The 27,723-nt window shown below is 56.4% G+C and overlaps 1 protein-coding gene across 2 annotated transcripts in view; it reads right to left on the bottom strand.

Annotated features, from left to right (window-relative positions):
* Window positions 1-27,723, bottom strand: part of ACACB (acetyl-CoA carboxylase beta) — a 109,168-nt gene that overhangs the window by 16,484 nt on the left and 64,961 nt on the right. Inside the window, exons 25-42 of one of the 2 annotated variants that reach the window (XM_055146942.1) lie at window positions 26,529-26,642; window positions 26,169-26,282; window positions 25,592-25,681; window positions 24,803-24,921; window positions 23,840-23,863; window positions 20,944-21,081; window positions 19,763-19,862; window positions 19,564-19,671; window positions 14,412-14,468; window positions 14,185-14,226; window positions 13,210-13,425; window positions 12,168-12,323; window positions 11,321-11,524; window positions 9,530-9,685; window positions 3,382-3,504; window positions 3,024-3,293; window positions 1,570-1,667; window positions 34-154 (exon numbers count right to left, since the gene is read on the bottom strand). In XM_055146942.1, the coding sequence (XP_055002917.1) occupies window positions 34-154; window positions 1,570-1,667; window positions 3,024-3,293; window positions 3,382-3,504; window positions 9,530-9,685; window positions 11,321-11,524; window positions 12,168-12,323; window positions 13,210-13,425; window positions 14,185-14,226; window positions 14,412-14,468; window positions 19,564-19,671; window positions 19,763-19,862; window positions 20,944-21,081; window positions 23,840-23,863; window positions 24,803-24,921; window positions 25,592-25,681; window positions 26,169-26,282; window positions 26,529-26,642 (2,250 nt within the window). The remainder of the gene's footprint in view (window positions 1-33; window positions 155-1,569; window positions 1,668-3,023; window positions 3,294-3,381; window positions 3,505-9,529; window positions 9,686-11,320; window positions 11,525-12,167; window positions 12,324-13,209; window positions 13,426-14,184; window positions 14,227-14,411; window positions 14,469-19,563; window positions 19,672-19,762; window positions 19,863-20,943; window positions 21,082-23,839; window positions 23,864-24,802; window positions 24,922-25,591; window positions 25,682-26,168; window positions 26,283-26,528; window positions 26,643-27,723) is intronic. The other variant, XM_055146943.1, reaches the window with a different exon arrangement.

Below are 27,723 nucleotides of genomic sequence, written 5' to 3'. Positions count from 1 at the left end.
GGTGCAAGGGGAAATCAGATGGGGGTGGCTCACCAAGCTGATGGTGACGATCTCCTCGTAAGCCAGCGAGGACTCCCCGGCGATCATGCCCGAGCCCCTGAGGTTCTCCACGCCCAGCCCGTCGTCCTTGCCGATAATATCCGTGATGACGTACCTGCCAGCACCCAACACAGGCTCCAGGGCCAGCTCTGGCCTGGGAGAACCTATGGGTGCAGGGCCCGGGGCAGCGGGTGTGGGGGAGGGGGAAGGAAAGGGGGAAGGCGAGAGGCCCGAGAGATAGGACAGCGGGGACGGCGCTTGCCTGGCATACAGCCGACCCGGGTTCAATTCCCGGCATCCCAGGTGGTGTCCCGAGTGCACCAGGAATGAGCCCTGAATGCAGAGCCAGGAGTAAGCCCTGAGCACTGCTGGGTGTGGCCCCAAAACAGACGAAAAGGAAAAAAAAAGGGGGGAAGGGAATAAGAGGCCCAGGACCCTCAGAGCTGGCCCTAAGAGTTTCTAGAAGGAATGTACAAGCATTAATAACTGCAACACAGAACCTGCACCCCCAACCTCAGGTTCTTCATGAAATCCCCCCAAAGTCTGGTCTACAGAGAAAGGGGAGGCTGCAAGCCCCAACCACCAGTCTAAGACGCCACAGCCGCCCAGGTCAGATCTCACTGGCCCCAACCACAGAAGGGTCCCCTTCCACATCCCACCCCCCACAGACCCAGCCTGGGCAACTCTGGTGAGCTCCACTGGAAAACAAACAACCCCCCCCTCCTCCCAACAACTTTCCCCGTCCGACAGGGCCAGCCACCACCCCAGCTCACGAGTCACCACTCTCTCGGTGGCTGCTTAGATCAGAGACGGGGAGTGCGGGGCCCAGGAGCACAGTCTCAGCACGCAGGAGACTCCGGCCCCTGCATGCACTGCACGGTTCCCTGAGCTCAGAGCCAGAGTGACTCGAAGGCAAAACAGAAACAAAACAAACCCACAAACAAAACCAAAAAAGAAAAAATAAGCAAAGGCCAGCGCGATCATACAGGGAGCAGGTAGAGCATTTGCTTTGCCCGAGGCCGACCCAGGATCGATCCCTGGCACTCTGTACGGTCCTCTGAACTCCCCAGGAATGAGCCTTGAGCACTGTAGGATGTGCCCTTGGCCCCCCCCCAAAAAAAAAAAACAAAAAACCCAGCCCTGAGTAGAGTAAGTCAGCAGCTCTGGTGACAAGGGACAGAATCTGATTTTTGTTCCCCAGCAAAAGGCAACACTTGGGGGCTGGAGCGATAGCACAGCGGAGAGGGCGTTTGCCTTGCACGCGGCCGACCCGGGTTCGATTCCCAGCATCCCATAGGGTCCCTGAGCACCTCCAGGAGTGATTCCTGAGTGCAGAGCCAGGAGGTAACCCCCGGTGCATTGCCGGGTGTGACCCAAAACCAAAAAAAAAAAAAAAAAAAAGGCAAGACTTGTGGCCGGTCTAGGAGGGAGATTTCCCCTGGGGGCTGAGTCATCAAGGGCGCCATGAAAGTGGAGGGGTATGCAGGGGGCGGGGCTCCCTCTGCACAGGCATCAGGAGAGTCAGCTCACCTGGACTCGCCGTCCTCCTCGACGTGCGTGCAGTGCACCGAGTTCAGCGGGCTGATGCGGGTGTAGTCTTGCGGGGTCAGGTACAGGTACTTGTAGCCCTTGAAGACACCAGGCTCACGTGAGGCAGACTCGTGTGTGTCGACCAACCGCAAACCCAGCCGCGCCAACACCTCGAGCACCGAACTGCTCTCACTGAGGCGCAGGCTAGTGGGTGACCAAGTCCAGCACCCCACTCCTGCACAGTTCCTCTCGCAGGTTTGCTCCTGCAGCCTCATTAGAGATTTTTTTTTTTTTGGTTTGGGGCCACACCCAGCAATGCTCAGGGTGTGCCTCTGCTCCCAGGAATGACTCCTGGTGGTGCCCTTGGGATGCCGGGGGTCGAACAGGGTCGGCTGTGTGCAAGGCAAACGTCCTCCCCGATGTATCAGTCAGGGCCCCAGCCAGCAGTTGCCTCCTTATTACAGACTCTCTCCCGCCCCCTCCAGGCGAGAGGCAGTATTGCGCCACGAAAGCAGGCTCTGTCCACACAGGCTGACGCTCCCCTGCATCTTCCACACCCTGAAAGGTGCTTTGTTTGTTTGTTTTTCTCCCTTTGATTGGGTCCTTCATTGTAGTGGACGTCCAGAATCCCTGGCAATCTGAGAACTCTCAGGGGCACGGAACTCTTCTTTCCGTTTGTGGCCACGACTGGTGGTGCTCAGGAATTCCTCCTGATGGGGCTCGGGGGGACTCTATTGGGGTGTTGGGGGTGACCCTGGGTTGGCTGCGTGCAAGGCAGATGCCCCGCGTGTGGTGCTCACTCTCCGTGCCCTGGCAAGGAGCTCTCGTGTAACTCCCACACGCACTTTCCCATTAGGCCCTGCCCTTGGGAGGGTGCTCAGGGGCCTTAGCTTGGGTTTGCTAAAGCTGTTCGCCTGGTCTTCCCCTAAGAAACCTTTGGAGATCCAGTTCCCTAATTGTCACAGCCACCTGTGAAATGCTAATACCGACATGTGCAGAATAGCATGAACACCTGTGCTTTGGAATGAAAAAATAGGGGCTGGAGCAATAGCACAGCGGGGAGGGTGTTGGCCTTGCAGGTGACCGACCCGGATTCAATTCCCAGCATCCCATAGGGTCCCCCAAGCACCACCAGGAGTAATTCCTCAGTGTATGAGCCAGGAGTGATCCCTGTGCATTGCTGGGTGTGACCCAAGGAGAAAAAAAAAATCAAAATAAAGGAGGACAGAGAAGCAGTATAGAGGGCAAGGTGCTAGCCTCACATGCGGCCAGCCCAAGCGGGAGCCCAGGTACCAAGTACGCCCCTAGCCCACCCTCCACACCGCCAGGGGGGGCCTTGTTCTCAGAAGGAACAGTCCCTGAGCATCACTGCATGTGGCCCCAAAGGGAAAACACAGAGACGAAAGGGCGAGGTTCTGTCTTTCCCATGCCGCCAGCCCAGCTGCATCGCGTACCTTGTGGGGGTCTTCTGGGTCGACCCAGGCCACCTGGAACATGTGCTTGATCTCCTCCGCGAGGCCGATGCGGGCCCCGCTGTTGGCGGCAAGGTAGATCTTGGGGATGCCCTCGGCCCGGGCCAATTCCGAGGCCCGCATGTACAGGAGGTCTTCGCCGGGGCCGAAGGAACCGATGCGGAAGGTGATGTCGTTGCCGATGACGATGACGTCACGCCCCTCGGGGTACTCCGGCGTCTTCAGCTTCATCCTGAAGGCCACCATGCCCACCTGGCGGCGAGAGGGGCGTGCCCGGGCAGCGGGTGGGCGTCTCGGGGAGAGACACCGGGGCCCGGGGCTGGCTCTGCGGGGTCCTCACCTCGTTTCCTCCCGGCACGCGGTTCATCTCTACCAGCTGGCCCTGAGGGTCCAGCACTAGCTCTGTGTAGGTCAGGATGTCCTTGGGGTACTTGTCCGGGGAGCCCCACAGTTTGAAGAGAGCCTAGAGAGAGACGGGAGGAAAGAGAAAACCCTACAGCCATCAGTGGGAGGTTCAAGAAGATTCTCTTTTTTTCTTTAAACTCACCGACGCTACAGAGCAACTCATAAAAGCAGAGGGAGGGCCGAGTTCCACTAGAGTTTGTCAACAGGTGCTGAAGACAGTCGACAGTTGTGGGGTTGGGTTTGGGGGTCCCACTCAGCGATGCTCGGAGGTTACTCCTCGCTCTGGGCTCAGGGATCACTGAGGGCGATGCTTGGGGGACTATCTGGGGTGCCGGAGATTGAACTCGGATCAGCCGTGCTCAAGGCAAACGCCCTCCCCGCTGTAAATCACTCCAGCCCGCTTAAGAACTCTTATAGAAATAAGAAAAAAGGCGAACGCCCAATCGCTGTGCTATGGCTCCAGTCTCTCTCAATGAGAGACATTACTGGTGCCCGCTCGAACAAATCGATGAGCAACGGGATGACAGACAGACTCAAGAAAAAAGGGGTGAATCCCCCTAGTGTGTGGCCCCCACCCCTTCAGCATTCCCCCCCACGCTCCAGCCCCCCGCCAGCCGTTTAACCCAATTCGGTGCCTCCCGGGCCAGTGCAATCAGCCTTCACGTTTTTCAGTCCCTTATCTGCATGTGTTATGGCGCACGGAGCTTTGTTTTGTTGCAGGGGACACTCCTGATTGTGTTCAACCAGGCATATGGGGTGCCGGACACCCAACCCGAGTCAGCTGCGTGCCAGGCCAGCACCCGCCCCGCTGTGCTCTCTCTCCAGGCCCGTGTGACTTAAAGTTTAAACAGTCACGTCCCTCCATCCGCGCCCTGGCGACTTCCCGGGACGCCCGCAGAGATCTATCCATCCATAGCCATCAGCTACAAACTAAGCTCAGGTTCGTTTCTTTTCCCCGCTGCTCCGTTTTCAGCGGTGGGGCTCCTTTTAGGATCATTTAGTTGGCTTCCAGCCCTCCAGGACCCCCGATACTCTCCTCCCGGTGCCCCGCTAGAGGCGCGTGCAGAGGGAAGCTTCCATCTCTGCCACCTGTGCAGCTGCGACTTCATTTCCCCACTTCATTGCAGAAAGCCTTGCAGCCCCATCAGAATCTGGAGACACCCCTCGACTCTGCACTCATCAGCACTGGGTTTGGGCTGTACTTCTGGAGCGATAGCACAGCGGGTAGGGCGTTTGCCTTGCACTCGGCCGACCCGGGTTCGATTCCTTCGTCCCTCTCAGAGAGCCCGGCAAGCTACCGAGAGTATCCCGCCCACACGGCAGAGCCTGGCAAGCTCCCCGTGGCATATTGGATATGCCAAAAACAGGAACAACAAGACTCACAATGGAGACGTGACTAGTGCCCGCTTGAGCAAATAGATGGGCAACGGGAGGACAGTGCGACAGTGCAGCGTTACACCTCGCCAGGGTGGGGAACCCAGCCCTGGAGTGAAGGCGGGAGCAGCGCCTCTGAGTTACTGACGGCCCTCGTGCGTCTGCTTCTTTGCCACCCTCCTGCCTGCACGTTTTCTTGCTTTATTTGGTCCCCTGGATTTAGGATCAAGCTGCAGACCACCTAGTCCTAACCCCAGGCTGGATATGAGCATGGGGACAGATGCTCCACTCCTGGTCTTGTTTTTAGCTCTATTGCATAAAAAATTTTTAAAAATTGATCAGCAGGGGTCAGAGCGATAGTACAGTGGTGACAGCGCTTGCCTTGCACACAGCCGACCGACCGGGGTTCAATCCCTGGTATCCCAGAGGGTCCTCTGAGCACTGCCAGGAGTAATTCCTGAGTGCAGAGCCAGGGATAAGCCCTGAGCATCACCAGGTGGCGCCCCAAAACAAAAGAAAAATGATAAAATTAAGAGTGACATATTCAGGTCTTTTTTCCTAGCTATCTTTTTACTGACTCCAGCCGGCCTAGAATTTGTTTGCCAGTTGAGACAGAAACAGAAATTTATTTCATTCCAGTGAGATAAGCAATATCCTCGTACTTCCAGGTGGATCAATTCCACTGGTCATGGTCACACAGAGGCAAGAGTGTGCCAGAGAAAAGAATCGATTTCTCTTGTGTTTTGGGTATATTGATCTTCCAACAAGCAAGCTGACAGTGTTATCTAACTGATTCTACAGAATCTCTTCGACTGCTTATTTATATCACCTAGACTATATAATCTATATTTGCATTATCTACAAAATCCACCACTTTGCTTTTGTTCTTTCCTAGTCTTTATGCCTTTTATTTCTTTTTTTTCCCATCTTACAGAAATGGCTATAGAATGTTAATTAAAAACGACTAGAGGGGCTGGAGCAATAGCACAGCGGGTAGGGCTTTGGCCTTGCACGCGGCCAACCCGGGTTCGATTCCCAGCATCCCATATGGTCCCCTGAGCACTGCCAGGGGTGATTCCTGAGTGCAGAGCCAGGAATGACCCCTGAGCATTGCCGGGTGTGACCCAAAAAGAAAAAAAAAATGACTAGAAAAAAAATGGGGCAGAGAGAGAGAGAGAGTACAACGGGCAGGGTGTTTGCCTTACACATGGTCAACCAAGGTTTGAGCCTCAGCACTCCACATAGTCCCCTGAGCCCCACCAGGAGTGAGCCCTGAGCACAGAACCAGGAGTAAGCCCGGAGACCACCAGGTGTGGCCCCCAAACAAAACAAAACAAAAATGACTAGAAGTGGTGATAACGGATAATTTTGTCCTTGATCTGTCTTGGAAGAGGATTCTTTTAACATTTCACCACTAGGTACTATAATCTGTCTCTCTATATCATTGTCATCATCATCATCATCATCCCGTTGATCATCGAATTTCTCAAGCAGGCCCAGTAATGTCTCCATTCGTCCTAGCCCTGAGATTTTAGCAGCCTCTCTTTACTCATCCTTCCCAACAGTGCTGCATTAGAGGGTCTTCAGGGTCAGGGGAATGAGACCCATCATTGTTACTAGTTTGGGCATATGAATGCGCCACAGGGAGCTTGACAGGCTCTCCCATGTGGGCAAAAACTCCCGGTAGCTTGTCAGGTTCTCTGAAGGGGAGAATTAGGCTATAAGATGTCGCATGGCCGAGATCTTTTTGTTTTTGTTTTGGGGCCACACCTGGTGGTGATCAGGGCTCCTGGCTCTGCAACTCGGGGATCACTCCTGGTGGGGCTCAGGGGACCAATAATTGTCAACTGTGTGCAAGGCAAATGTCCTACCCCTTGCCTGGTTCTAGACTAATATATTTTATCAATAGAAGCAAATTCCCTTCAGTTTCTAGTCTCTAACAAGTTTTTATTATTAATAGAAGCTACTGTGGCAAATATTTTTTGTTCCTACTGAGAAATATGCCAAATTATATATATATATATATATATATATTTTTTTTTTGGCTTTTTGGGTCACACCAGGTGATGCACAGGGGTTACTCCTGGCTCTGCACTCAGGAATTACTCCTGGCGGTGCTCAGGGGACCCTATGGGATGCTGGGAATTGAACCCGGGTCGGCCACGTGCAAGGTAAATGCCCTACCTGCTGTGCAAGTACTCCAGCCCCTATATAATTTCTTATATTAAATCATAATAAAGTTAAAAGGTAAGTCTTACTTGATATGAATTTAAAAATAAATTTCCAGATTTTTTTTATGACTTTGTCTATGACTCATATCCATATTCATAAATAAATAATACATTTTCCTTCTCCTAATCCTTTGATCTAAGATTAGTATGGTAACAACAAGCTGATAAGTTTTTTTGGGGGGGTCACACCCGGCAATGCAACAGGGGTTACTCCTGGTTCTGCACTCAGGAATTACTCCTGGCGGTGCTCAGGGGACCATATGGGATGCTGGGAATCGAACCCGGGTCGGCCGTGTGCAAGGCAAACGCCCTACCTGCTGTGCTATCAGTCCAGCCCTAAAAGTTTTGTTTTTTATTTTGATCACCTTTTTCTTCTATACTCGAAACTATCTGTAGGTAGACAATTTATCTATTTCTTTTTTAAAAAATTTTTTATTAGTGTGGGGCTGGAGTGATAGCACAGCGGGTAGGACGTTTGCCTTGCACGCGGCCGATCCGGGTTTGATTCCCAGCATCCCATAGGGTCCCCTGAGCACCGCCAGGAGTGATTCCTGAGTGCAGAGTCAGGAGTAACCCCTGTGCATTGCCAGGTGTGACCCAAAAAAAAATTTTTTTTTTATTAGTGAATCACCATGAGTTATCTATTTCTAGAAGTTTTGAAAGATATCCTTATAAAACTGAGTCTAATACCAGTGGGGAATTTTTCATTTTGGTATTTGGGTCACATCAACTGTGCCCAGGAGACCACTTATGGTGCCAGGGAATCAAATCCAGTTCACTGTGTGCAAAGTGAGTGTCTTACCCACTGTACAATCTCTTTGGCACCTGGACAACTTGTTTAGCTTTTCTTATTTTTTTTTTCCTTAGGTCACATCCACCAATGCTCAGGGGATACTCCTGGCTCTGCGCTCAGGAATAACTCCTGGCTACGCTTGGAGGACCATATGGGATGCCGGGGACTGAACCGGGTTGGCCGCCTGCAAGGCAAACACCCTACCAGTTGTACCATCACTCGGGCCCCTATTTTTAATTTCCTTTTTAGGGGGCCACGTCTGGCGTTCCTCTGGGCTTACTCTCGGCTCTGCACTCAAGGATCACTCCTGGAGGTGGTGAGGAGACTACATGTGGCATCAAGAATTGAATCCGGGTCAGCTGCGTGCAAGGCAAGTGCCCTACCTAGTGTACCTGGGTAATTTTTTCAAACTACTAATTCACTGCTGCTAATCTACTTAGATTTCCTATTTCTTTCTGAACCAGCTCAGATAGGACATTTCTTTTGTTTCTGAGAAACTTCCCACTTTGCCTAAGGGAAAGGGGGTGGACCTGCCCCCACCTTGTCTGCGTCCTACAGTGAGAGGGAAAGGATACAGACACTGACATGCTTCATCACGAAAGTTCCCATTTATTAGGCACCTACTGAATACATACAGTTCCCACCACCGATAAATCCCATTATCATCCTCGGTTTACAGAGGAAGAAGCTGAGGCCCAGAGAGGGGCAAGAACTGGCATGGAGGCCCACAGACAGTGAGAGGGGTGGGAAAGGGGGGAGCCCCCAGGATCCCAGTCTTGGCCCGAGGGGCCTGCAGAGCCCCTTTTCCTGCCCTGTTCTTTTTCTGACACTTCCCCTGCTATCAGCAAGGTCCACGGCCTCTGCTTTCAAGAACGGCACTCACAGGGCAAGGGGCGGGCTGACGAGACAGCCATCGGCCAATGCCTGTGTGTTCCGTCTCCTGCGAAGACCCTAACCACGCAGAAACAAAGGCCTGGGGGACACGCTTAACATAACCGCACTCAGCACATCCGGTGGTCGTCCAGGGGAGGTATCTATGCCACCCACTTGCTTACTTTTTATTTTTATTTGTTTTTGCTTTTTGGGTCACACCTGGCGATGCACAGGGGTTACTCCTGGCCCATGCACTCAGGAATGACTCCTGGTGGTGCTCGGGGGCCCATATGGAATGCTGGGAATCGGACCCGGGTCGACCGCGTGCAAGGCCAACACCCTACCCGCTGTGCTATCGCTCCTGCCCCGATTATTCTTTCTTAACTCCCCACCACCTTGTTCCTTATAATCATCTCTCCAATCTGCTCTATTTCCCCACATTTCTCCACCTGCTTCCTCGGATCACCGGAATGATCCCTTGGATCTCTTGGATCGCGGGAACTAATCCTTTACCTTGGAGCTCAGCGGATGATTCAGGGCCTAAAATCTCGATCTTCAAATTCCCAGCCAGGAGCGACCCCGGTCTGGTCTGGCCTCCCAGTGTCTTCATTCACCTCTAGGCCTGGGCTAGGACACAGACCCCAGGGCCCCGCTGGGCCTTCCGTTTCCAGATCTAGGTCTACAGTAGCTAGGAAAACTATGAAACCCTTCCCGACATGAATTTCTCTTTCTTCACTCTTTAGATGAGGGCTGGAGGGGCGCTAGGGGGCCCCGGGGTGGGGGTGCTGCTGCATCTCAGCGGCCGGACTTGCCTGCCTGAACATTTCCGGGAAGTCGTACACGTAGGTGGTCCCCAGGGACTGGGCCTGGAACCGCTTGGCCTGGAGCAGGTCCTTGGTGACGTAGGGCGTGTTGATCAGCATCCCGTGCTGGGGCCCTTGCTTGTTGCCGAAGGACTGGAACATGATCTGGAGCAGAAAGAGAGAAAAGCTGAGAGTGAGGTGCGCGCTGCTCCCGCTCAAGTGCTCCCATCTAGGCCTCGAGGCCAGCAGAGTGGACTGGGCCGAGGAGCGAGGCTGTGACCACCAGAATGCCCAGGGGGACTTGTGGCCTGGCCACTGGGGTGAAATCCCGAGGAGAGACCGGGGGCAAGGTAGACGCACGGCTGAGAAACCGGAACCGAGGTGACGCCCACAAACTCAGAGAAGCGTGCATGGGGGGGCAGGAGCAATAGCACAGCGGGTAGGGCGTTGGCCTTGCACGCGGCCGACCCGGGTTCGATTCCCAGCATCCCATAGGGTCCCCTGAGCACCGCCAGGAGTCATTCCTGAGTGCATGAGCCAGGAGTGACCCCTGAGCATTGCCGGGTGTGACCCAAAAAGAAAAAAAAAAAAGAGTGCATGGAAAAATCAGCCAGCGAGGGCCGGAGAGAGGCAGGGGTGAAGGCACCCACCTACCACGCTGCCCGCCCCAGTTCAACCCCCAGGACGGCAGAGTCCCCGAGAGTCACACCAGGTGATCCCCAGAGCAAGAGAACCACGCAGGAACTGGAGGTCAGAGCCCAGTCTGGACTGACGGAGGGGACAGGCCAGTGTCAGCTTCCGGTCTGACAGGGTCCCAGAGTTATGCTTGCCGGGTGACACACACACTCGCCCTCCCCGGGGTGGCTGAAGGGTACACAGCAACTCTCGGCCCTTTTCTTCCTTTTGCGTGATTTCTGCGACTTCTCGAAAGCCTGTCGTTTCTCCAAGGGCACAGATGGCAGTTGCGTCTCTGACCCACCTTACAAAAAGGACCGTGCGTGCAAGGTGCCGGGACCCAGCCCAGGGACATAGCACGCCAGGCCCTGGACCCAACCTCCGGGCCCTATCCCAGCTCTACGGAAGTCTTTTTGCTTTGCTATTTTTCAAAAAGCTGCTTTTAAATCACGACGGGGGAAGGGCCGGGTTCAGCTCGGTAGAAGAGCACGTGTCTTGCATATGAGGGTTGGACTTGAACCCCTAAACCCAAATGTGTGTGTGTGTGTGTGTGTGTGTGTGTGTGTGTGTGTGTAGAGAGAGACAAACAGAAAATGCACGTACCATTGTCCAAATAAATTTGAATAAAAGTATAATTAAAAAGCAGCTAATATATATTTTTTCTTTTTAGGTCACACCCAGTGATGCTCAGGGGTTCCTCCTGGCTCTGCCCTCAGGAATTACTCCTGGCGGTGCTTGGGGCACCCTACGGGATGCCGGGGATCGAACCCGGGTTGCCGCATGCAAAGCAAACACTCTCCCCACTGTACTGTTGCTCGGGCCCCAGCAGCTAATACTAAACATTACAAAGTATCCATTTGAGAGCTGGATTACAATCAGCCACAATACCCCAACCGTCTTATTCCAAAAATGCCCCAGGATGGGTTCAACTTGGGGTCCAGGGGAAGATTCAGGCCCCAACATCTTAATCTTCAAATTCCAGGCAGGAGCGACCCTAGTCTTGTCTGGCGGCCCCTCACCCGACCCCCCACCCCCACCCCCACCCCAGCCCGTGTTTCATCTGCCTCTTGGCCTTCCCAAAGCCTGCGATAGGACGCGGACCCCAGGGCCCCCGCTCAGCCTTACGTTTCCAGATCTCTGGTCGGTCACCTCCTCGTAGAGGCTGATGTCCAGGTAGTAGCCGGACTCGTTGGTGAGGAACAGGCGGATGGGGACGGCCTTGCCCGAGGTGGACTCGCGGATGTTGATCTTGACCTCGGCCTGCAGCACGCGCAGCTTCCAGAGCCGGCTGCCGTAGCGCATGACCATGGAGCGGACGGCCTCCTCGATCTGCCGGGGCACGGCCGGCGCTTGAGGAGCGAGCGGCAGCGGGCACGGCTGACCCGCTCAGAGCCGGCCACCGCCGCTCCCACCCGCGGACAGTGGGAGAACACGGCGCCCCGACACTTTCCCTTTTTCATTTTCATTTGCTTTTTGGGCCACACCTGGAGATGCTCAGGGGTCACTCTGCACTCAGGAATTACTCCTAGCAGGGCTCGGGGGAGCCTACGGGAGGCCGGGGATCAAACCCGGGCTGGCCGCATGCAAGGCGAACGCCCTCCCCGCTGTGCTATCGATCGGCCCCAACCCTTTCCCCTCTATCCTGGCCCCTCGCCTCCTCCACGCTCTCTCCCCTGGACCTACACGGACCGTGGCAGCTGGGGCATCGCACAGATGTTTCCGCACCCCCCAGAGAGGCCCAGGGGCTGCCCTGCGCCGTCCCCCCCAGCTCACTCATGAAAAGCCCAGCACGGCAGGTGGCCCGGGGGCCTGGGGGGCGTTTGTGTGGGCCTGAGAGTGGGGCATGCCCATGATGGCGGGAATATTAGAGGGGGTGGGTGTCCATCAAGGAGGGTGAGACTGAAGGCTCCACCGGACGCAGACCCTGTCTGCCGATCCCCTCCCCCGCCCCCACCCGCGCCCCCGGGGAGACCTTGTAGGGGTCCATGATGACGGTGGGCACGAAGTTGAGGAAGATGTGGTTGCAGTCGGTGCGCACGCTCGTGTTGTTGAAGGCCACCTCCAGCTCGTCCATGGCCTCCAGCAGCAGCCGCTCCCCCTCGTTCTGCAGGTACTCGAAGGACGCTTCCTGCCGGGGCGGGGACACCAGAGGCTCAGGCGGGGAGGGAGGGCGCAGGGGGGAAACAGCCCGCTCCTCCGGAACGTGTGCCAGCCACGAATGGCACGGGGAGGGGCTGGAGCGACAGCACCGCGGGGAGGGCGTTTGCCTTGCATGCACCTGACCCAGGTTAGAGTCCCAGCATCCCATAGGGTCCCCCGAGCACTGCCAGGAGTAATTCCTGAGTGCAGAGCCAGGAGTAACTTTTTTTTTTAAATTTTTTTTTTTGCTTTTTTTTTTGGGTCACACCTGGCGATGCACAAGGGTTACTCCTGGCTCTGCACTCAGGAATTACTCCTGGCGGTGCTCAGGGGACCATATGGGATGCTGGGAATTGAACCCGGGTCGGCCGCGTGCAAGGCAAACGCCCTACCCGCTGTGCTATTGCTCCAGCCCCAGGAGTAACTTTTTGTGTGACCCAAAAAGAAAAAAAAATGGCTCGGGGGGTGGGTGGGGGGGCGCGGGAGGCCACGGCTGCCCGGCCAGCTCTATCTCTGCTGATGTTTGGAGCGCTGGGACCCTGCCCGGGGCTGACCCTCCCGGGTGACCCAGCTCGGTCTCTGAGAGCACGCCTGCCCAGAGCCAACCTAGCTGAGTGGGCACACACATACCACACGGGTAACAATGCACACGCCAGACGCCAGGGAGACCGCACACGCATCACACCGCACACCCCACACATACACAATCGCACGTGTCACCTGCACACTAGACGCATGCCACGCAGAGACTGCAGACCCCCTGCCACACTGCTCATTCCACTCACCTGCATACTACCTACACACCAGACGCACCCCCGCTCCACCCCGACCCTGCACACACACACCACACGCGTGCCCCCAGGGAGACACCCCACCTTGGTGATCAGGTCCGAGTGCCTGATGATGGCCCGGATGAAGAACCTGTGGTCGGTGACCTCCGCGCCCTCCTTCACGCGGGCAGCGCCCAGGTACAGGTGCATCTTGTGGTTGGCGCAGGGCACGGCGCGGAGCTCGAAGTTGCGCATGCGGCTGAGCTCCAGCTGGAAGGCCAGCGCGGGCTCCAGGTGCCGGTAGATGCGGTCTTCCGCGAACTGCGGGCGCAGGGCAGCGAGGACAGGGACGCACGTGGGGTCTGGCGCCAGGGCTGGGCCACACACACACCCCGCCCCCTCCCCCGTCTGGCTTGCGTCTCCCCTGGAGTTCTCAGGGCCAGCACTCGGGCATGGGGCCTTGGGGGCCTCCCCTGAGTGCGACCTATTGCCAGAGCCCAAGCTATGGGCCTTTGGGGGCTGGCTGGGTGAGAGTCCAGCGGGGAGGGTGCTCACTTTGCACACGGCTGACCCGGGTTCGATCCCCGGCATCCCATAGGGTGCCCTGAGCACCACCAGGAGTGATTCCTGAGTGCAGAGCCAGGAGGAAGCCCTGAGCATTTGCTGGGTGTGCCCCCCCCCCAATAAAGACACTAGGCTTTTGCGGAGGTGTGCCTGAGCCTGGAGCAAGAGTGCCACAGCGGACACCAGGGCCAGTGGGTGGATGAGTCCCAGGCATTTATTTACAGGTGGCAGCCTGCAAGCCACCATCTGTGATGACTGTTCCGGAAGCACAGATGCCCCGGGAACTGTCCCTCGAGCACACAGCAAGCGACAGCTGAGTGGGCAGGAAGGAGGTGGTCAGAGTCCCCGACAGGCTGGACAGCTGCTCTCGCCCTCCCCTAGTGCAGCCCTGAGGAAGGTGGGGGTCTCCCAGTGTGGCCGTGTTCGGGGGTGCGGGCCCTCCCCCCTTCAAGATGGGGCCTCAGCTCTTCATCCCAGTCACAGGGGCCAGTCACAACCTCATTGCCTCGGTCATACCTGGTCTCTGGCCCGGAAGGTGAAAAACTTGGGAAATTCTTTCTGCAAATCAAAAGAAACCCATATTAAAGAGTTAAAAAACCAAGGCTCCCATCAGTGTCTGGACCTTCCTCCCGTGGGTTTTAAATACTGTCCCTGAGGGTTCCCCCAGCAGGGAGGACATCTGCAAAGTCTTCTCCAGGGACCGATGTCTTAGACTAAGGTGGACGTGACCTCGGACCACTGACCTCTTGGGCAATCAGGAAGGTGATTCTCCGGAGTCCATATTCCACCAGGATATTTTTCTGTATTAAAGAGCAAACACAGGCAGTGCTAGCATTCGGCAGCAAAGGGGAGCGGGGGAAGGTTCTGACACACGTGCTCGGTGTTCCAGTGAGACCCGACCACAGGCATAATCTCCAGGGGGTTCTGACACGCGTGCTCCCGTGTTCCAGGTGAGACTCGCTCAAAGGCATAATCTCCAGGGGGTCAGCCCAGAGGGACAGGTGGGGGAATGCAGGTGTGAACCAAGAGTGGACAGAGGGGCTGGACAGAGAGTACAGAGGATAGGGGGGTTGCCTTGCATGCAGCCGACCCAGCTTTGATCCCCGACACCCCGTATATTCCTGGGAGTGATTCCTGAGTGCAGAATCAGGAGTAAGCTCTGAGCAACTCTGGGTATGGCCCCCCAAACCAAAAAATAAAGCAAAATAAAACAACAACAACAAAAAATCCCAACCCAAGTGTGGACAGAAGGAAGTACCTGGGGATTGGGTCTGAGGTTGCAGGCAAGTGGGGGACAGCCTTCAGCTGCTGGTGGTAAAAATGTTCTAAGATATAACAGTAATGGGGGTCGCACAACTTCTGTGACCATACTCAAAAGGACTGAATTGTACATTTAAATGGTGTGACAAGTGAATGACATTCAATAAAGCTGTTGCTACATTAAAATATATATTAAGGGGAGAACTGAGGTAAAACAAATAAATATAATTATATCACTGTATCACTGTAATCCTGTCGATCATCGATTTGCTTGAGTGGGCACCAGTAATGTCCCCACTTGTCCTAGCCCTGAGGTTTTAGCAGCCTCTCTTTACTCGTTCTTGTCAGAGGTGCCGCATTGGAGGCTCTTTCAGGGTAAGGGGAATAAGACCCATCATTGTTACAGTATTTGGCATATCAAATACACCATGGAGAGCTTATATATGTGTGTGCATGTATATATATATATATATATATATATATACATATACATATATACACACACACGAGTTGGAGTGATAGTACAACAAGAAGGGTGTCTGTCTTGCACACAATGGACCCAGGTTGAATCCCTGGTACCCCATACAGTCCCCTGAGCCCACCAGGAGTAATTCCTGAATATGGAACCACGAATAAGTTCTGAGACATGATGGGTATGGACCAAAAACAAAAAAAAAATCAATAATAAAAAAAATACGAATACCTAACATTTCAGGAAATCTATAATAAAACAAGGTCAGGTATGCATGTGTAGGGGCACCATTAAAAACAGAAAAGTATAAGGTGGGGCTGGAGCAATAGCACAGCGTGTAGGGCGTTTGCCTTGCACGCAGCCAACCCGGGTTCGATTCCCAGCATCCCATAGCGTCCCCTGAGCACCGCCAGGAGTAATTCCTGAGTGCAGAGCCAGGAGTAACCCCTGTGCATCGCTGGGTGTGACCCAAAAAGTAAAATAAAATAAAATAAAATAAATAAAAACAGAAAAGTATAAAAGCCTGATACAAGAGTTCTAAGTGTCATTTCAATCATGCAAAATCTGAGAGCAGACGAAAGTGATCTCGAGGGTACCAAGCTGATCCAGTGAAGGGTGGGGGCTGGGCATCTGCATTTCTTGCACCCACATACTCAGGTGCCCAGGTACTCACCGTGAAAACTCAGCAGTTATGCTGACAACTGGGGCCGTTTTCAGTATGTCAGATTTCAATAAAGGTTGGCCAAGAAAACGCACAAAACCATTATTTAGTGGTTCCCACCACAAACTATTAGAAACAGTTCAATACTATTAGAAACAGTTTCAGAGGGATGGGGGGGGGGGAAGTCCCCAAAAGCCATGATTTAAAGTTACAGCTTCATTTTCCACCTGACAAGGGCCACCACAGGGGCAACAAATGGATTTAGCCCCTTCCCCGGTGAGATTCAATTGACAGCCACAAAAACATAGTAACGGGGGCTGGAGCGATAGCACAGCGGGTGGGGCATTTGCCTTGCACGCAGCTGACCCGGGTTTGGTTCCCAGCATCCCATATGGTCCCCTGAGCACTGCCAGGAGTAATTCCTGAGTGTAGAGCCAGGAGTAACCCCTGTGCATCTCCGGGTGTGACCCAAGAAGAAAAAAAAAAACCAAAAAAACCCCCATAGTAATGGACTGGAAGACCCACACCAGGAAGAGGCCGTACTGGGCAGAGGAGGGGACAAACAGCATCTCGTGCCACTGGGCCTGGGCACTGGTTCTCAAGGCCCGGAGTGTGCGAGTATGTGCACGTGTGCATGGACATTTATTTTATTTATTTATTTTGGTTTGGAGGCCATGCCTGGCGGTGCTCAGGACTTATTCCTGGCTCTGTGCTTGGGGATCACTCCGGGTGGATTTGGGGGATCCTATTGGATGCCGGGGATCGGACCTGGATTGGCTTGCAAGGCACTCGCTCTCCTCACTGTACTGTGGCTTGAACCTAGACATTTGTTTTAAATTTTAGACACTGTGGTTGATAATATAATTTTTGTTTGGCTTTTTTGTTTTGGGGCCACACCTGGCAGTGCTCAGGGGTTCCCCCTGGCTCTGCACTCAAGAAATCACTCCTGGGCCGGAGCGATAGCACAGCGGGTAGGGCGTTTGCCTTGCACGCGGCCGACCCGGGTTCGATCCCCGGCATCCCATATGGTCCCCCAAGCACCGCCAGGAGTAATTCCTGAGTGCAGAGCCAGGAGTAACCTCTGAGCATCACTGGGTGTGACCCAAAAATCAAAAAAAAAAAAAAAAAGAAATCACTCCTGGTGGGGCTTGGGGGACCCTATGGGATGCCGGGGATCGAACCCAGCCTGCCGCATGCAAGTCAAACGCCCTCCCTGCTGTATTATCTCTCTGGCCCCAGTTTATAATAACGGCGGGACTTCTTGCGAACATCATTCCAGCAGCACATCCTCCGTCTGAGTGTCCGTTCCCTCCACCGTTGTCCCCAGTGTCCCCCTCAATCTGATTTCACCCCCCATGGTAAATGTCCTAGACCAGTTCTCAGTTTCTGGGCATTGGCTATTCTCCACGTTGCTTTATGTGCTACACAGTTCACATATATCCTGGGTCACAAGTTTAAATAACAATTTAGACATAGACATAGACATAATGGTCCTCCAAGCACTGCTAGGCATTACCCCTGAGTACAGAGTAAGGAAGGTCCCTGAGCATTGCTGGGAGCAACCCAAATTCCCTCCCACCCTATCCCAAGGTGTGCTAATGTTTGGTTCACTCTACTTCACCGAAATATTTAGAGCCAAGATCAGTGTTTTCTTTTGTAGCCTTATATTACCATTGTTAGTGATCCCAGAGTTACTGTGTGTAAAATATCCAATCTCTGAGATTCCAGTCAGATTCTCTTTCACTTGCCTCATTCACTTCCTCCTATAGTTATGCTTTTTATTTCATTTTTCTTTCCATTTTTCTTCTGCTATCACCTTTTCAGTTTTTTTGGTTTTTGTCTTCCATGTCAACACTTGTCTCCACAATATATATTGCACAAATATTTATTGTAATCATATCATCATATCGAACTGGAATGATAGCACAGCGGGTAGGGCGTTTTTGCCTTGCACGTGGCCGACCCGGGTTCAATTCCTCCATCCCTCTAGGAGAGCCCGGCAAGCTACCGAGAGTATCCGGCCTGCAAAGCAGAGCCTGGCAAGCTCCCCGTGGCATGTTCGATATGCCAAAAACAGTAACAACAAGTCTCACATGGAGATGTTACTGGTGCCCGCTTGAGCAAATCAATGAACAAGGGGACGACAGTGCTACAGTGCTACAGACATGTGTAACATACAGCACGTCCTCATATTTCTGGTGTTTAGGCTACACAGCAGTGCTTCGGGAGGACCACCTGGGACGTGCTTGGATTCACCCAGGTCAACTGTGTGTAAGGCCAACGCTTCCACCACGGTTCTCTCTCTGGGGCTCCACAAAACTAGTCTTTGCTGCAGCCGGGGGACCTGTTTATCTGGCTCTCTGCGGAGTGTGTCACAGCTGTGTCTCTGACTATATGTGCCTTTTTTATTTTTTAATTTTTATTTTTTAATGAATTGCCGTGAGGTACAGTTACAGACTTACAAACTTTCATGCTCACGTTTCAGTCATATAATGATGGAGTACTCATCCCTTCCACCAGTGGTCATTCTCCACCACTAATGTTCCCAGCATCCCTCCCACTGCCCCCATAACCTCCCCCCCCCCCTGCCTCTGTGGCAGGGCATTCCCTTTACTCTCTTTAGGGTGTTGTGGTTTGCAATGCAGGTATTAAGCGGCCATCATGTTTGGTCTCTAGTCTACTTTCAGCCCACATCTCCCATCCCGAGAGGGCCCTCCTAGCATCCTTTACTTGCTGGTCCTTCTCTATCTGAGTTGCCTTTTCCCCCAGCATGTGAGGCTGGCTTCCAAGCTGTGGAGTAATCCTCCTGGCCCTTATCTCTATTACCCTCGAGTGTTAGTTTTCCATTCTGTTACTTTATATTCCACAAAACAGTGCAGTCCTTCTAAGTCTGTCTCTCTCTCTCTCTTTTTTTTTTTTTTTTTTGCTTTTTTGGGTCACACCCGGCAATGCACAGGGGTCACTCCTGGCTCTGCACTCAGGAATTACCCCTGGCGGTGCTCAGGGGACCCTATGGGATGCTGGGAATCGAACCCGGGTTGGCCGCATGCAAGGCAAACGCCCTACCCACTGTGCTATCTCTCCAGCCCCTGTCTCTCTCTTTCTGACTCATTTCACTTAGCATGAGTCTCTCCATATTGATCCACTTATATGCAAATGATATGTGCCTTTTAGCATTTCACAGGTGCGATTTTTCTGGGCCGTCCCCACGAAAGCCTTCCTCGAAGACCTACTGGGCGTGTCTAGTGCCACAGGTGCAGAGACCCTTGTCCCCAACATGTGGCTGTAAAGATGCCACCACACTGCCGGGAAAGACACAGAGGTGGCTGCATGGGCACCTCTGCCCGGGTCCCTGGTGACCACAGCAGAGAAAGACAACGGGGACCCAGCAGGGACACTGCATGGGGGGCCCTCCCACTTGCAGGGGTGCCTCCCCGATGCCACAGGGACCCGGCACACGCCACCTCCGCTGGGAGCCTAATACCGGGGTCGCCTGACCCACCTTGGATTGTATGAAGGTCCGGAAGATGGGCACCAGCTCCTCGTCCTCCAGGTGGTCGGCGCTCTGGATGGCCACGTTCAGGATGTGGATGGGCTCCTCCCGGGGCCCCTGTGGAGGAGGAACACCCCACGGGCAGCGGGCGGCCCCGGGCCCGGCCACCCCGCCCGGCCCCGCTGCCCCTCTCTGCTCAGAAGCTTACCTTACTGTCTAGCTCGGAGTAGAGGGTGCTGTGGGCCGTGCTGAAGAGCGGGGTGTCCCTGGGCACGTTGGCAAAGCAGGAGATGACCTCGTCAAAGTTCCTGGGGGGGCGCGAAGGGGGAGAGTGTCTGGGTCAGGCCCTGCCCACCCACCCACCCCCTTCGCCAGCCCCCCTCGCAAGCCCATCCTGCTCAGGGACACCAGCCAGGAGCAAAGTGGGGGCCCAGCACCAGCGCCGCAGAGAGGCACCCCACAAGGGAGGAAGGAAACACGGGGGGGTGGGCAGAGGTGGGGAAGACACGAAGGGGCACACGGCAGATGAGGTGTCCGCCAGCCTGCGCCTCTGGGTGCTGGAGTCCCCTGGAAAGCTCCCCCGCCCCCGCAAGTCCACGGAGGAGGAATCATTCAGCCCCCATAGGGTGTCAGAGATACAAGATGCAGAGTGAAGTGCGGGGCTCAGGGCCAGAGGGCATGGGGGTCAGTCCACAGCACCCCTCCCCCAAGTGAGACACAAGATGCATGACACACAGACAGGCATAAAGTCAGGAAAGTATGGCAGGGCCCAAGGCTGTCACTAGCCCAGCCTCTTACCGGTCCGGTCGTTATGTTCTAAACTCAGTATTTATTATATTCTTAAGGTATTTTCGGTTTGGGGGCCACACCTGGCGGTGCTCAAGGAGTCCTCCTGGCTCTGTGCTCAGGGATCACTCCTGGCAGGACTTGGGGAACTCTATGGGGTGCTGGTAATCCTTTTTTTTTTTTGCTTTTTGGGTCACACCCAGCAGTGCTCAGGGGTTCCTCCTGGCTCTGCACCCTATGGGATGCTGGGGATCGAACCCAGGTTGGCCACGTGCAAGGCAAACACCCTACCTGCTGTACTACAGCTCCAGCCCTGGTGCTGGTAAGCTTATTCCCATTTTACAGAAGGAGAAACTGAGGGACAGAGAGTGAAACAACTGTCCTGGAGTCTTACACTCAGACACACAGATGGAGCCACAAACCAAGTGCAGGGGTGATGGGGGGGAGCGCTAACAGGGTTTGGGGAGTCGTCGTGGGTGCCGGGGAGCAAACCCAGGGCCCTGTGCATGCCAGGCCTGTGCTCCAGCCCGGTGACGCCCCTGTCCCGTGATCACGACCGTGCCGGGCCAGGCGGGGGCGGGGGGCAGGGGGTGGGGGGTGTACCTGGTGAAGTCCTCGAACCTCCGGAAGGCGACCATGGCGCCCAGGCGCTGGCAGGGCGGGGAGAAGCCGCTGTCCATGTAGAGCTCCGTGCTGTGCCGCAGCAGGTTGGGGTTGGTGGCGCTGATGGGCACGGCCATCCTGCGGGCACGGACGCGGGCAGTGAGGCCGCGTCCTCCCCGGAGGCCTCCCAGAGCCGAGACTCCTGGCTGCTCCGGGGGACCTGGCGTGGGCCCCATCGGGGAGCGAAGGCACGAGGGGAACCAGCCCGGCACGGCCCCACGGGAGACACTGCCCTCTGCACGGCTGAGCACCCACATCCCTCTCGGTCTCACCCCCCGCCCGGAGCGGAGAGCCCGGGAACGCGGGGGATGCCCTTGGCGGTGACGGCAGGCCGAGTCTTTAGAGACTTCAAGGGGTGACTCCGGGTCGGGGATGAACTGACACTGGCAGGGGGGCGGGGGGGGCAGCCGCTTCATTCCCCCCAAAGGTGTCCTGGGGAGCCGCCCAGAGGCCCACTCGATCCCCTGGGCCCTGGAGTGACTCGCTTCTGTCCTGACACCTCCCTGGGCCCCCCAAGGAGGGAACTGAGAGCTCAGGCGGGGCCTTCGCGCCCGGGGTCACGTGCTCTCAGGCTCTCATTGTCAGGGACAGCATTCCCCTCAGTCACATTTTCCTCTTTCTCTTCTGTTGTTGGACCGCTGGTGTGCTCAGGGGCTACTCCAGGCTCTGTACTAAGGAATTAGTCCTGGTGGTGCTCGAGGGGGACCTTACGGGATGGCGGGGATCGAACCCAGGTTGGCTGTGTGCAAGACAAACGCCCTCCCCGCTGTGCTATCGCTCGGGCCCCTTTAACATTCTCCTTGTGTGAGTCTCTAGCCAGACCCCAGGAGGGAGGCCGGGGAAGGTCCAGTCCAGCTGAGAGCCCCGAGGTCGGCTTCCCAGACGGCCCCCGGGACTCCTGACGCCATCTCAACTGTAGGACGGGGTCCTCCACCTGCGAATCAGAACCCAAGGTCCCAGACAGGTCACCCACCCAGCTGGCCCTGGAGGACTGCACGGCGGTGGTGGGGAAAAGCACATCACACTCGGAGCGAGAGTCCTGCAAGGCAAACCCCAGGGAGTGAGCTAAGCAACAGGAACAGGCGCGCCCTAGACACGTGTGACCAGAGAAGACACACACGCCTAGACCAGCGTGCCCGGAGCCCCAAGGACAGACGCGGCCTGTACCAGCGTGCCCCAGAGAACAGACACGTTCTAGACCAGCGTGCCCCAGACAACAGACACGTTCTAGACCAGCGTGCCCCAGAAAACAGACACGTTCTAGACCAGCGTGCCCCCAGAGAACAGACACGTTCTAGACCAGTGTGCCCCCAGAGAACAGACACGTTCTAGACCAGCATGCTCCAGAGAACAGACACGTTCTAGACCAGCGTGCCCGGAGCCCCAGAGGACAGACAGGCTCTAGACCAGGGTGCCTGAGAGCGCCAACCCTGGCCTTGGTCCAGGCAGCAGCCCCCTCGCTGTCCCCTCAGCTGCCAGGCTGCCCGGGGGGCCGGAGTTAGTAGCCAACACGTGCCCTGGCACCCACTGCCCAGCAGAACGTAGCGAGCTACAGCCCCCCCGGGGCTGGCTGTTGGCCAGAAGCAAACCTGCTCGTGACCCCAGGGTGGGGAGATGAACAGACGGGCAGGGGAGGGGCGGCAGAAGGGGCCTGAGAGGCAGGTGGGGACCGGGGCTGGTGGCCGGGCACAGGGGTGCAGCATGCCCCCCGCCCCCCTACCCCACCCCCGCGCAGTGAGAAAAGCTGGCAGGCCAGTGCCCACAGAACTGCTGATGTGCGGGGCCCACGTGAGCGACTCCGGGCCAGGGCCCCAGCTCTGGGCCTCTCAAACGTGAAGGGGGACCTGGCAGAGCCCCCAGACGTCACCCCACCTCTGCCTGCGCGTCCCATAGCCTCGCTGCCCTGATCCCAGCATAAGCCCCGCTAGACACGAGTGAACCTTCCCGGAGAGCGGTCAGACCCTGGGGGGGACACTTGGGGACCCCTGAAAGGAGACGTGTGGTGCTGTCAGGGTGCCCTGAGATCATAGTCCAGGCCCTTGCTCTCGAGTGCTAGGGTCAGAGGTCACTCAGAGCAGGCAAGCTGTGGTGCCCGTGCCAGCTTGGCCTCATTCCTTCCTGGCCCAGATGCCCAGTCACCCAAAGGTGGGGGCACCGTTCAGACTGGGCCTAGAGCCACAACGGCAGCCCCTTGGTCAGGCCGCGTGGCCCCCAGACCCTCACTATCCCCAGCACCAACACCACTGGGTTATGATCCTAGTGGGCCCCAAGTATTGCTCGGCCCAAGCCCCCACCCTGTCAAGGCCAGGAGAGACCCCACCCCCAGGCCACTGAGCACTGCTGGGGAGTCCCCGCACCAAAAGGAGAAAGGAAAAGAATTCTTCCTGGGGAGGTGGGGCAGACAAGTTACGAAACCTTCACATCAGCCCCCGAATATCTCCAGGCCACCAGCATCCCTTTTGTCTGAGTCACCCCAGTGTCCCTCTGGGAACTAAGAAGGATGGGAAGGAAGGGGGTGTCGGGGAGGATAGAGGGAGCGTGTCCAGCCCCCGGGAACCGGTCGCCCTTCCGCAGTACCCACGAGCGGTCTTGCTCTCCATCACCCCGAGAGGCCACGCGAGAGGCGGCATCTCTTCCGGAAAGCAGGAACCGGGTGGCCCAGAGCTCAGAGCGGGTCAGCGGGAAGCCCCATCACAAGGAGAACATCCTCCCACAAGCAAGGCCTTGGGGAGCGCCCAGGAGACCGGGAAGGGGCGGGAGGAAGCAGGAAGGGGGGGAGGGGGGTCCCAGACCCGGCAAGAGTGGAGCTCGGCGGCGGGGGAGGCATTCGCTCTACCTGAGCAGAACGGTGCTCCGGGTCCTGAAAGAAGACGGGTGGAAAAAGAGATGATGAGTGAGTGACAGGTCCCCAAGGCGACCCCCGACTGAGGATCAGGGCCCGCTCTCGGCCACCTGCCCTGGCTGGACGCTCTGGAAGGCTGTGGAAAGAACTGAGGAGAAGGTGCCCCCCCCTCCACCCTCCCCGCCCCAGATTTCTGTTTCCTGTGAACGAGCCGCTGGACCCTAAGCCATGTGAAGGTGCCGGGGTCCTTGTCTGCAAGAGAGAGAGACACACACACACACACACCTCGGGGCTAGCTGGATTTAAGCACGGTGTGGGGTGGGGGATGCTCACTCGGCGCTGAGCTCACCAGCAACCTCCCGTCCTAAACCCTGTGTGTCCCTTGGCTCGGGGACAGCACGCCATGGCCTGGGACCGCCCTGTCCTCGAGACTATCCTAGGAGGATGGAACATTCCAGAACGGCCCTGTCCAGTACAACGGCCCCCTGAGCACTTTGTTCTTTGCTTTTTTGGGTCACACTCGGCGATGCTCGGGGTTCGTCCTGACCCTGCACTCAGGAATCACTCCTGGCGGTGCTCGGGGAACCACAGAGGACGCTGGGGATCGAACCCGGGTCAGCCGCGTGCAAGGCAAACGCCCTCCCTGCTATGCTATTGCTCCAGCCACCCCCGCCCCAGGCCCCCAGCACTTTAAATGACGCTGGACGGCGCGGCTAAGGAACTGCAGGGTGAGGTTAATTTCCATCCCTTTGGATCTAAACACTCCGGCATGGGCACCAGTACCCACAGGCGCTCGCCGTGGGCTCTCCTCAGGGTGACGGGAAAGAGACAGAGGTGTGGGGTGATCACACAGCAGGTCACCAGCATGCCCTGTGCCCCCAGACAGCCCTGCCGGTCCCCTCCAGAGACAGGTGGGGTGGGGAGAGGAAGCCACGCGGAGGGGTGCACCCCCCATACCGGTTCGGGTGGGAGGAGGGCAGCATGAACTGGAACTCCACCAGGAAGGTGCCGTCGGGGAGCTGCCGGTGCTGCAGGCTGTTGAGCTCGTAAGCGATGTAGCCCCTCCGCACGTACACCTGCAGGGGTGAGAGCATGCGGGCGTCTCCCTCGGGGGCACGCACGGAAACCCAGGCACACGGTGCGCAAACCTACCTTTCCCACTGCCACTTTCTCCGCCCAGGGCCTGATGGCAACTCATGCCCGGGCCTGCCTCACAGCAAGGGACCCACCTCAGTCGACATGCAAATGAAGAGGGTGTGGCTGTGTCCCAATAAAACTTTATTTACAAAAGCAGGCAGGGGGCCAGCCATGGTGCACAGGCCAGGTCTTAGCTGGTGTAACATGGGGCTCTAACATGGGGCTGTTCCAGAGAAATGCAAGACGACTCATCCAGAGTCATTTAAATTTAATTCTAGATTTTCGAGAAGTTAGGCAAAAAGGCCCTGGCAAAAGCAATTAGATACTAAGAGGTACCTCTTAGTATCTAAAATGTTAGCATTTCAACGTGTAATCAATGTAAACAGTGATCTAGATGTTTAGAATTCTCCGAACGAAGCCCACGGATGCCAGTGAGGTGCATTCCAAGCTGTCGTGTGGCCAGTGTCCTCTGTCCTGCGTGGGAACCTCCCCTCCCCCACATCAATCAACCCAAACCCCGCAGCGCCCTGAAATGAAGAGAGATCTCAGTCCCCCTCCACCCCGAGTGGGGCTGGGTGGGGTGGCAGCTGGGACGGGCCCCTCGCTCACCTCCAGGGACGCCATGCAGACGACCTGGTTCGTGTGGTAGAAGAAGGTGGGCAGGACGTCAAAGATGGTTGTTTCTGAAAGGATTAATTTCTGCCCAAAAAAGAGAAGAGAAAAGGACAAGTTCAGGCTTCCCTTGTTTCTGTTTCTTTGTTTGGGAGGGGGACTCACCTAGCGGTGCTGGGGGGTGGAGGGGACTCCTGGCGGCGCGCAGGGGAGTCTCTGGGATGCTGGGGATGGAACCTGGGCAAGTAGGTCCCCTCCCCGCTGCGTCACCGCCCAGCCAGCCGCTCGGGTTTGTGACCCACGAGCCAGTGCGCGGGGAGAAGCGGCGGCGGGGGGCTGCGAGGGCCCCGGCTCGTACAGAAGGTCCCGGAGGGCCCCCCCACCCCCGATCGTCAGGGGCTGCTGAATGGGCTCGGGGTGGGGACGAAGCCGCGGCTGCGCGGGGAACGCTTACAGCCACCACCGCTGCCCCTTCCTTCCCTCTGGACCCCTGGCCTAGCGTCTTCCCGAAAGCTGCTCCCTTCCCGGGCACCCCAGGGCCCGGCCGGAGGGGATGGAATAGAGGCTGCCTCACCTTGAGGTTGTCCGGGCAGAACTCGTGGCCGTACATGTCCACGGCCGACAGGAAGATGGACTCGACCTGGTTGTGCCGGAGCTCGTAGGAGGGGAGGTGGGAGGCGATCAGGACCTGCAGGGGGAGCGGGGGACACGGAGGGGCGGGGCTGAGTGTCTCCCAGGGGCGGGGCTGTGTGGGCGGGGCTTGTATGGGCGGGGCCGAACATCATCTCCCAGGGGCGGGGATGAGTCTCCCAGGGGCGGAGTTGTGGGCGGGGCTGGGGTGTGGGCGGGGCTTGTGGGGCGGGGTTGAGCGTCTACGGGGGCGGGGCTGTGTGTGGGCGGGGCTGTGAGGGGTGGCGCCCGTGCCCGTCCCTACCTGCCTGGCCCTCAGGGCCACCTTGCAGTGCTCGCTTTTGCTCAGCTGTGTGAGTTCGCTGAGGATGGAGGTCAGCTCGTCGGACAGAGAGGGGTCGGGGCCACAGAGCTCATCCTTGGCGGGGACAGAAACAGAACCCAGATGGCTGTTCTCGGCTCGCACCCAGGCTGCCCCAGCTCAGCCACCCAGACCCGACCATTCATTTCTTCACTCACTGATTCATTCTCTCACCCCCAGCCACCATGCCCTAAACCTCCTGTAGGAAAGATACGACCAGGGCTGGAGCGATCGCGCAGCGGGGAGGGCGTTTGCCTTGCACGCGGCTGACCCGGGTTCGATTCCCAGCATCCCATAGGGTCCCCTGAGCACCGCCAGGGGTGATTCCTGAGTGCAGAGCAGGAGTAACCCCTGAGCATCGCCGGGTGTGACCCAAATAGCAGAAAAAGAAAGAAAGAAAGAAAGAAAGAAAGGAAGAAAGGAAGGAAGGAAGGAAGGAAGGAAGGAAGAAAGAAAGAAAGAAAGAAAGAAAGAAAGAAAGAAAGAAAGAAAGAAAGAAAGAAAGAAAGAAAGAAAGAAAGAAAGAAAGAAAGAAAGAAAGAAAGAAAGAAGGAAGGAAAGAAAGAAAGAACTTTTGGGCCACACCCAGAAGTGCTAAAGGCAGACTCTGCTCCTAGTGGTCTCAGAGGATGACAGGGGGTGCCAGGGATTGAACCCGGGTCGGCCACAGCAAGGCAAATGCCTGACCAACTGGACTCTCTCTGGTCCATATTTTCTAAATTTTGGACCATACCTGTCGGTGCTCAAGGCTGACCCCTGGCTCTGCGCTCACACCTGGCGGTGCTCAGGGGACCATATGGGATGCCATGGATCAAACTCAGATCAGCCGCGTGGCAGGCAGATGCCCTCCCTGCTGCACTATTACTCTGGCCCCTGCAGTAAAAGTCCTTCTCATGGTCGCCAACATGCTTCCGTGAGCAAGTGAGCTTCTAGTCCTTTCTTTAGGGTCATTCCCTGAGTCCCCTCAACCCACCGAGGGGTCCCTCCCCTGCGCCCCCACTCAGGTGTGAGGAAACAGAGGTGGGTGGGAGGGGTGTGGTGGGTGCCCCGGACCAGACCACAGACCCGAATAAGGCAGAGCCAGATGGGAGCTGTCCGCCCCGCATCCCCTCCCGCCCCCTGACCAGGTCCCAGGAGG

The sequence above is a fragment of the Sorex araneus genome, chromosome 9, assembly GCF_027595985.1.
Source record: "Sorex araneus isolate mSorAra2 chromosome 9, mSorAra2.pri, whole genome shotgun sequence".
NCBI classification, from domain to species: Eukaryota; Metazoa; Chordata; class Mammalia; order Eulipotyphla; family Soricidae; genus Sorex; species Sorex araneus.
The sequence above is the reverse complement of the archived record's forward strand: the minus strand, read 5'-3'. Positions and strand labels throughout refer to the sequence as shown.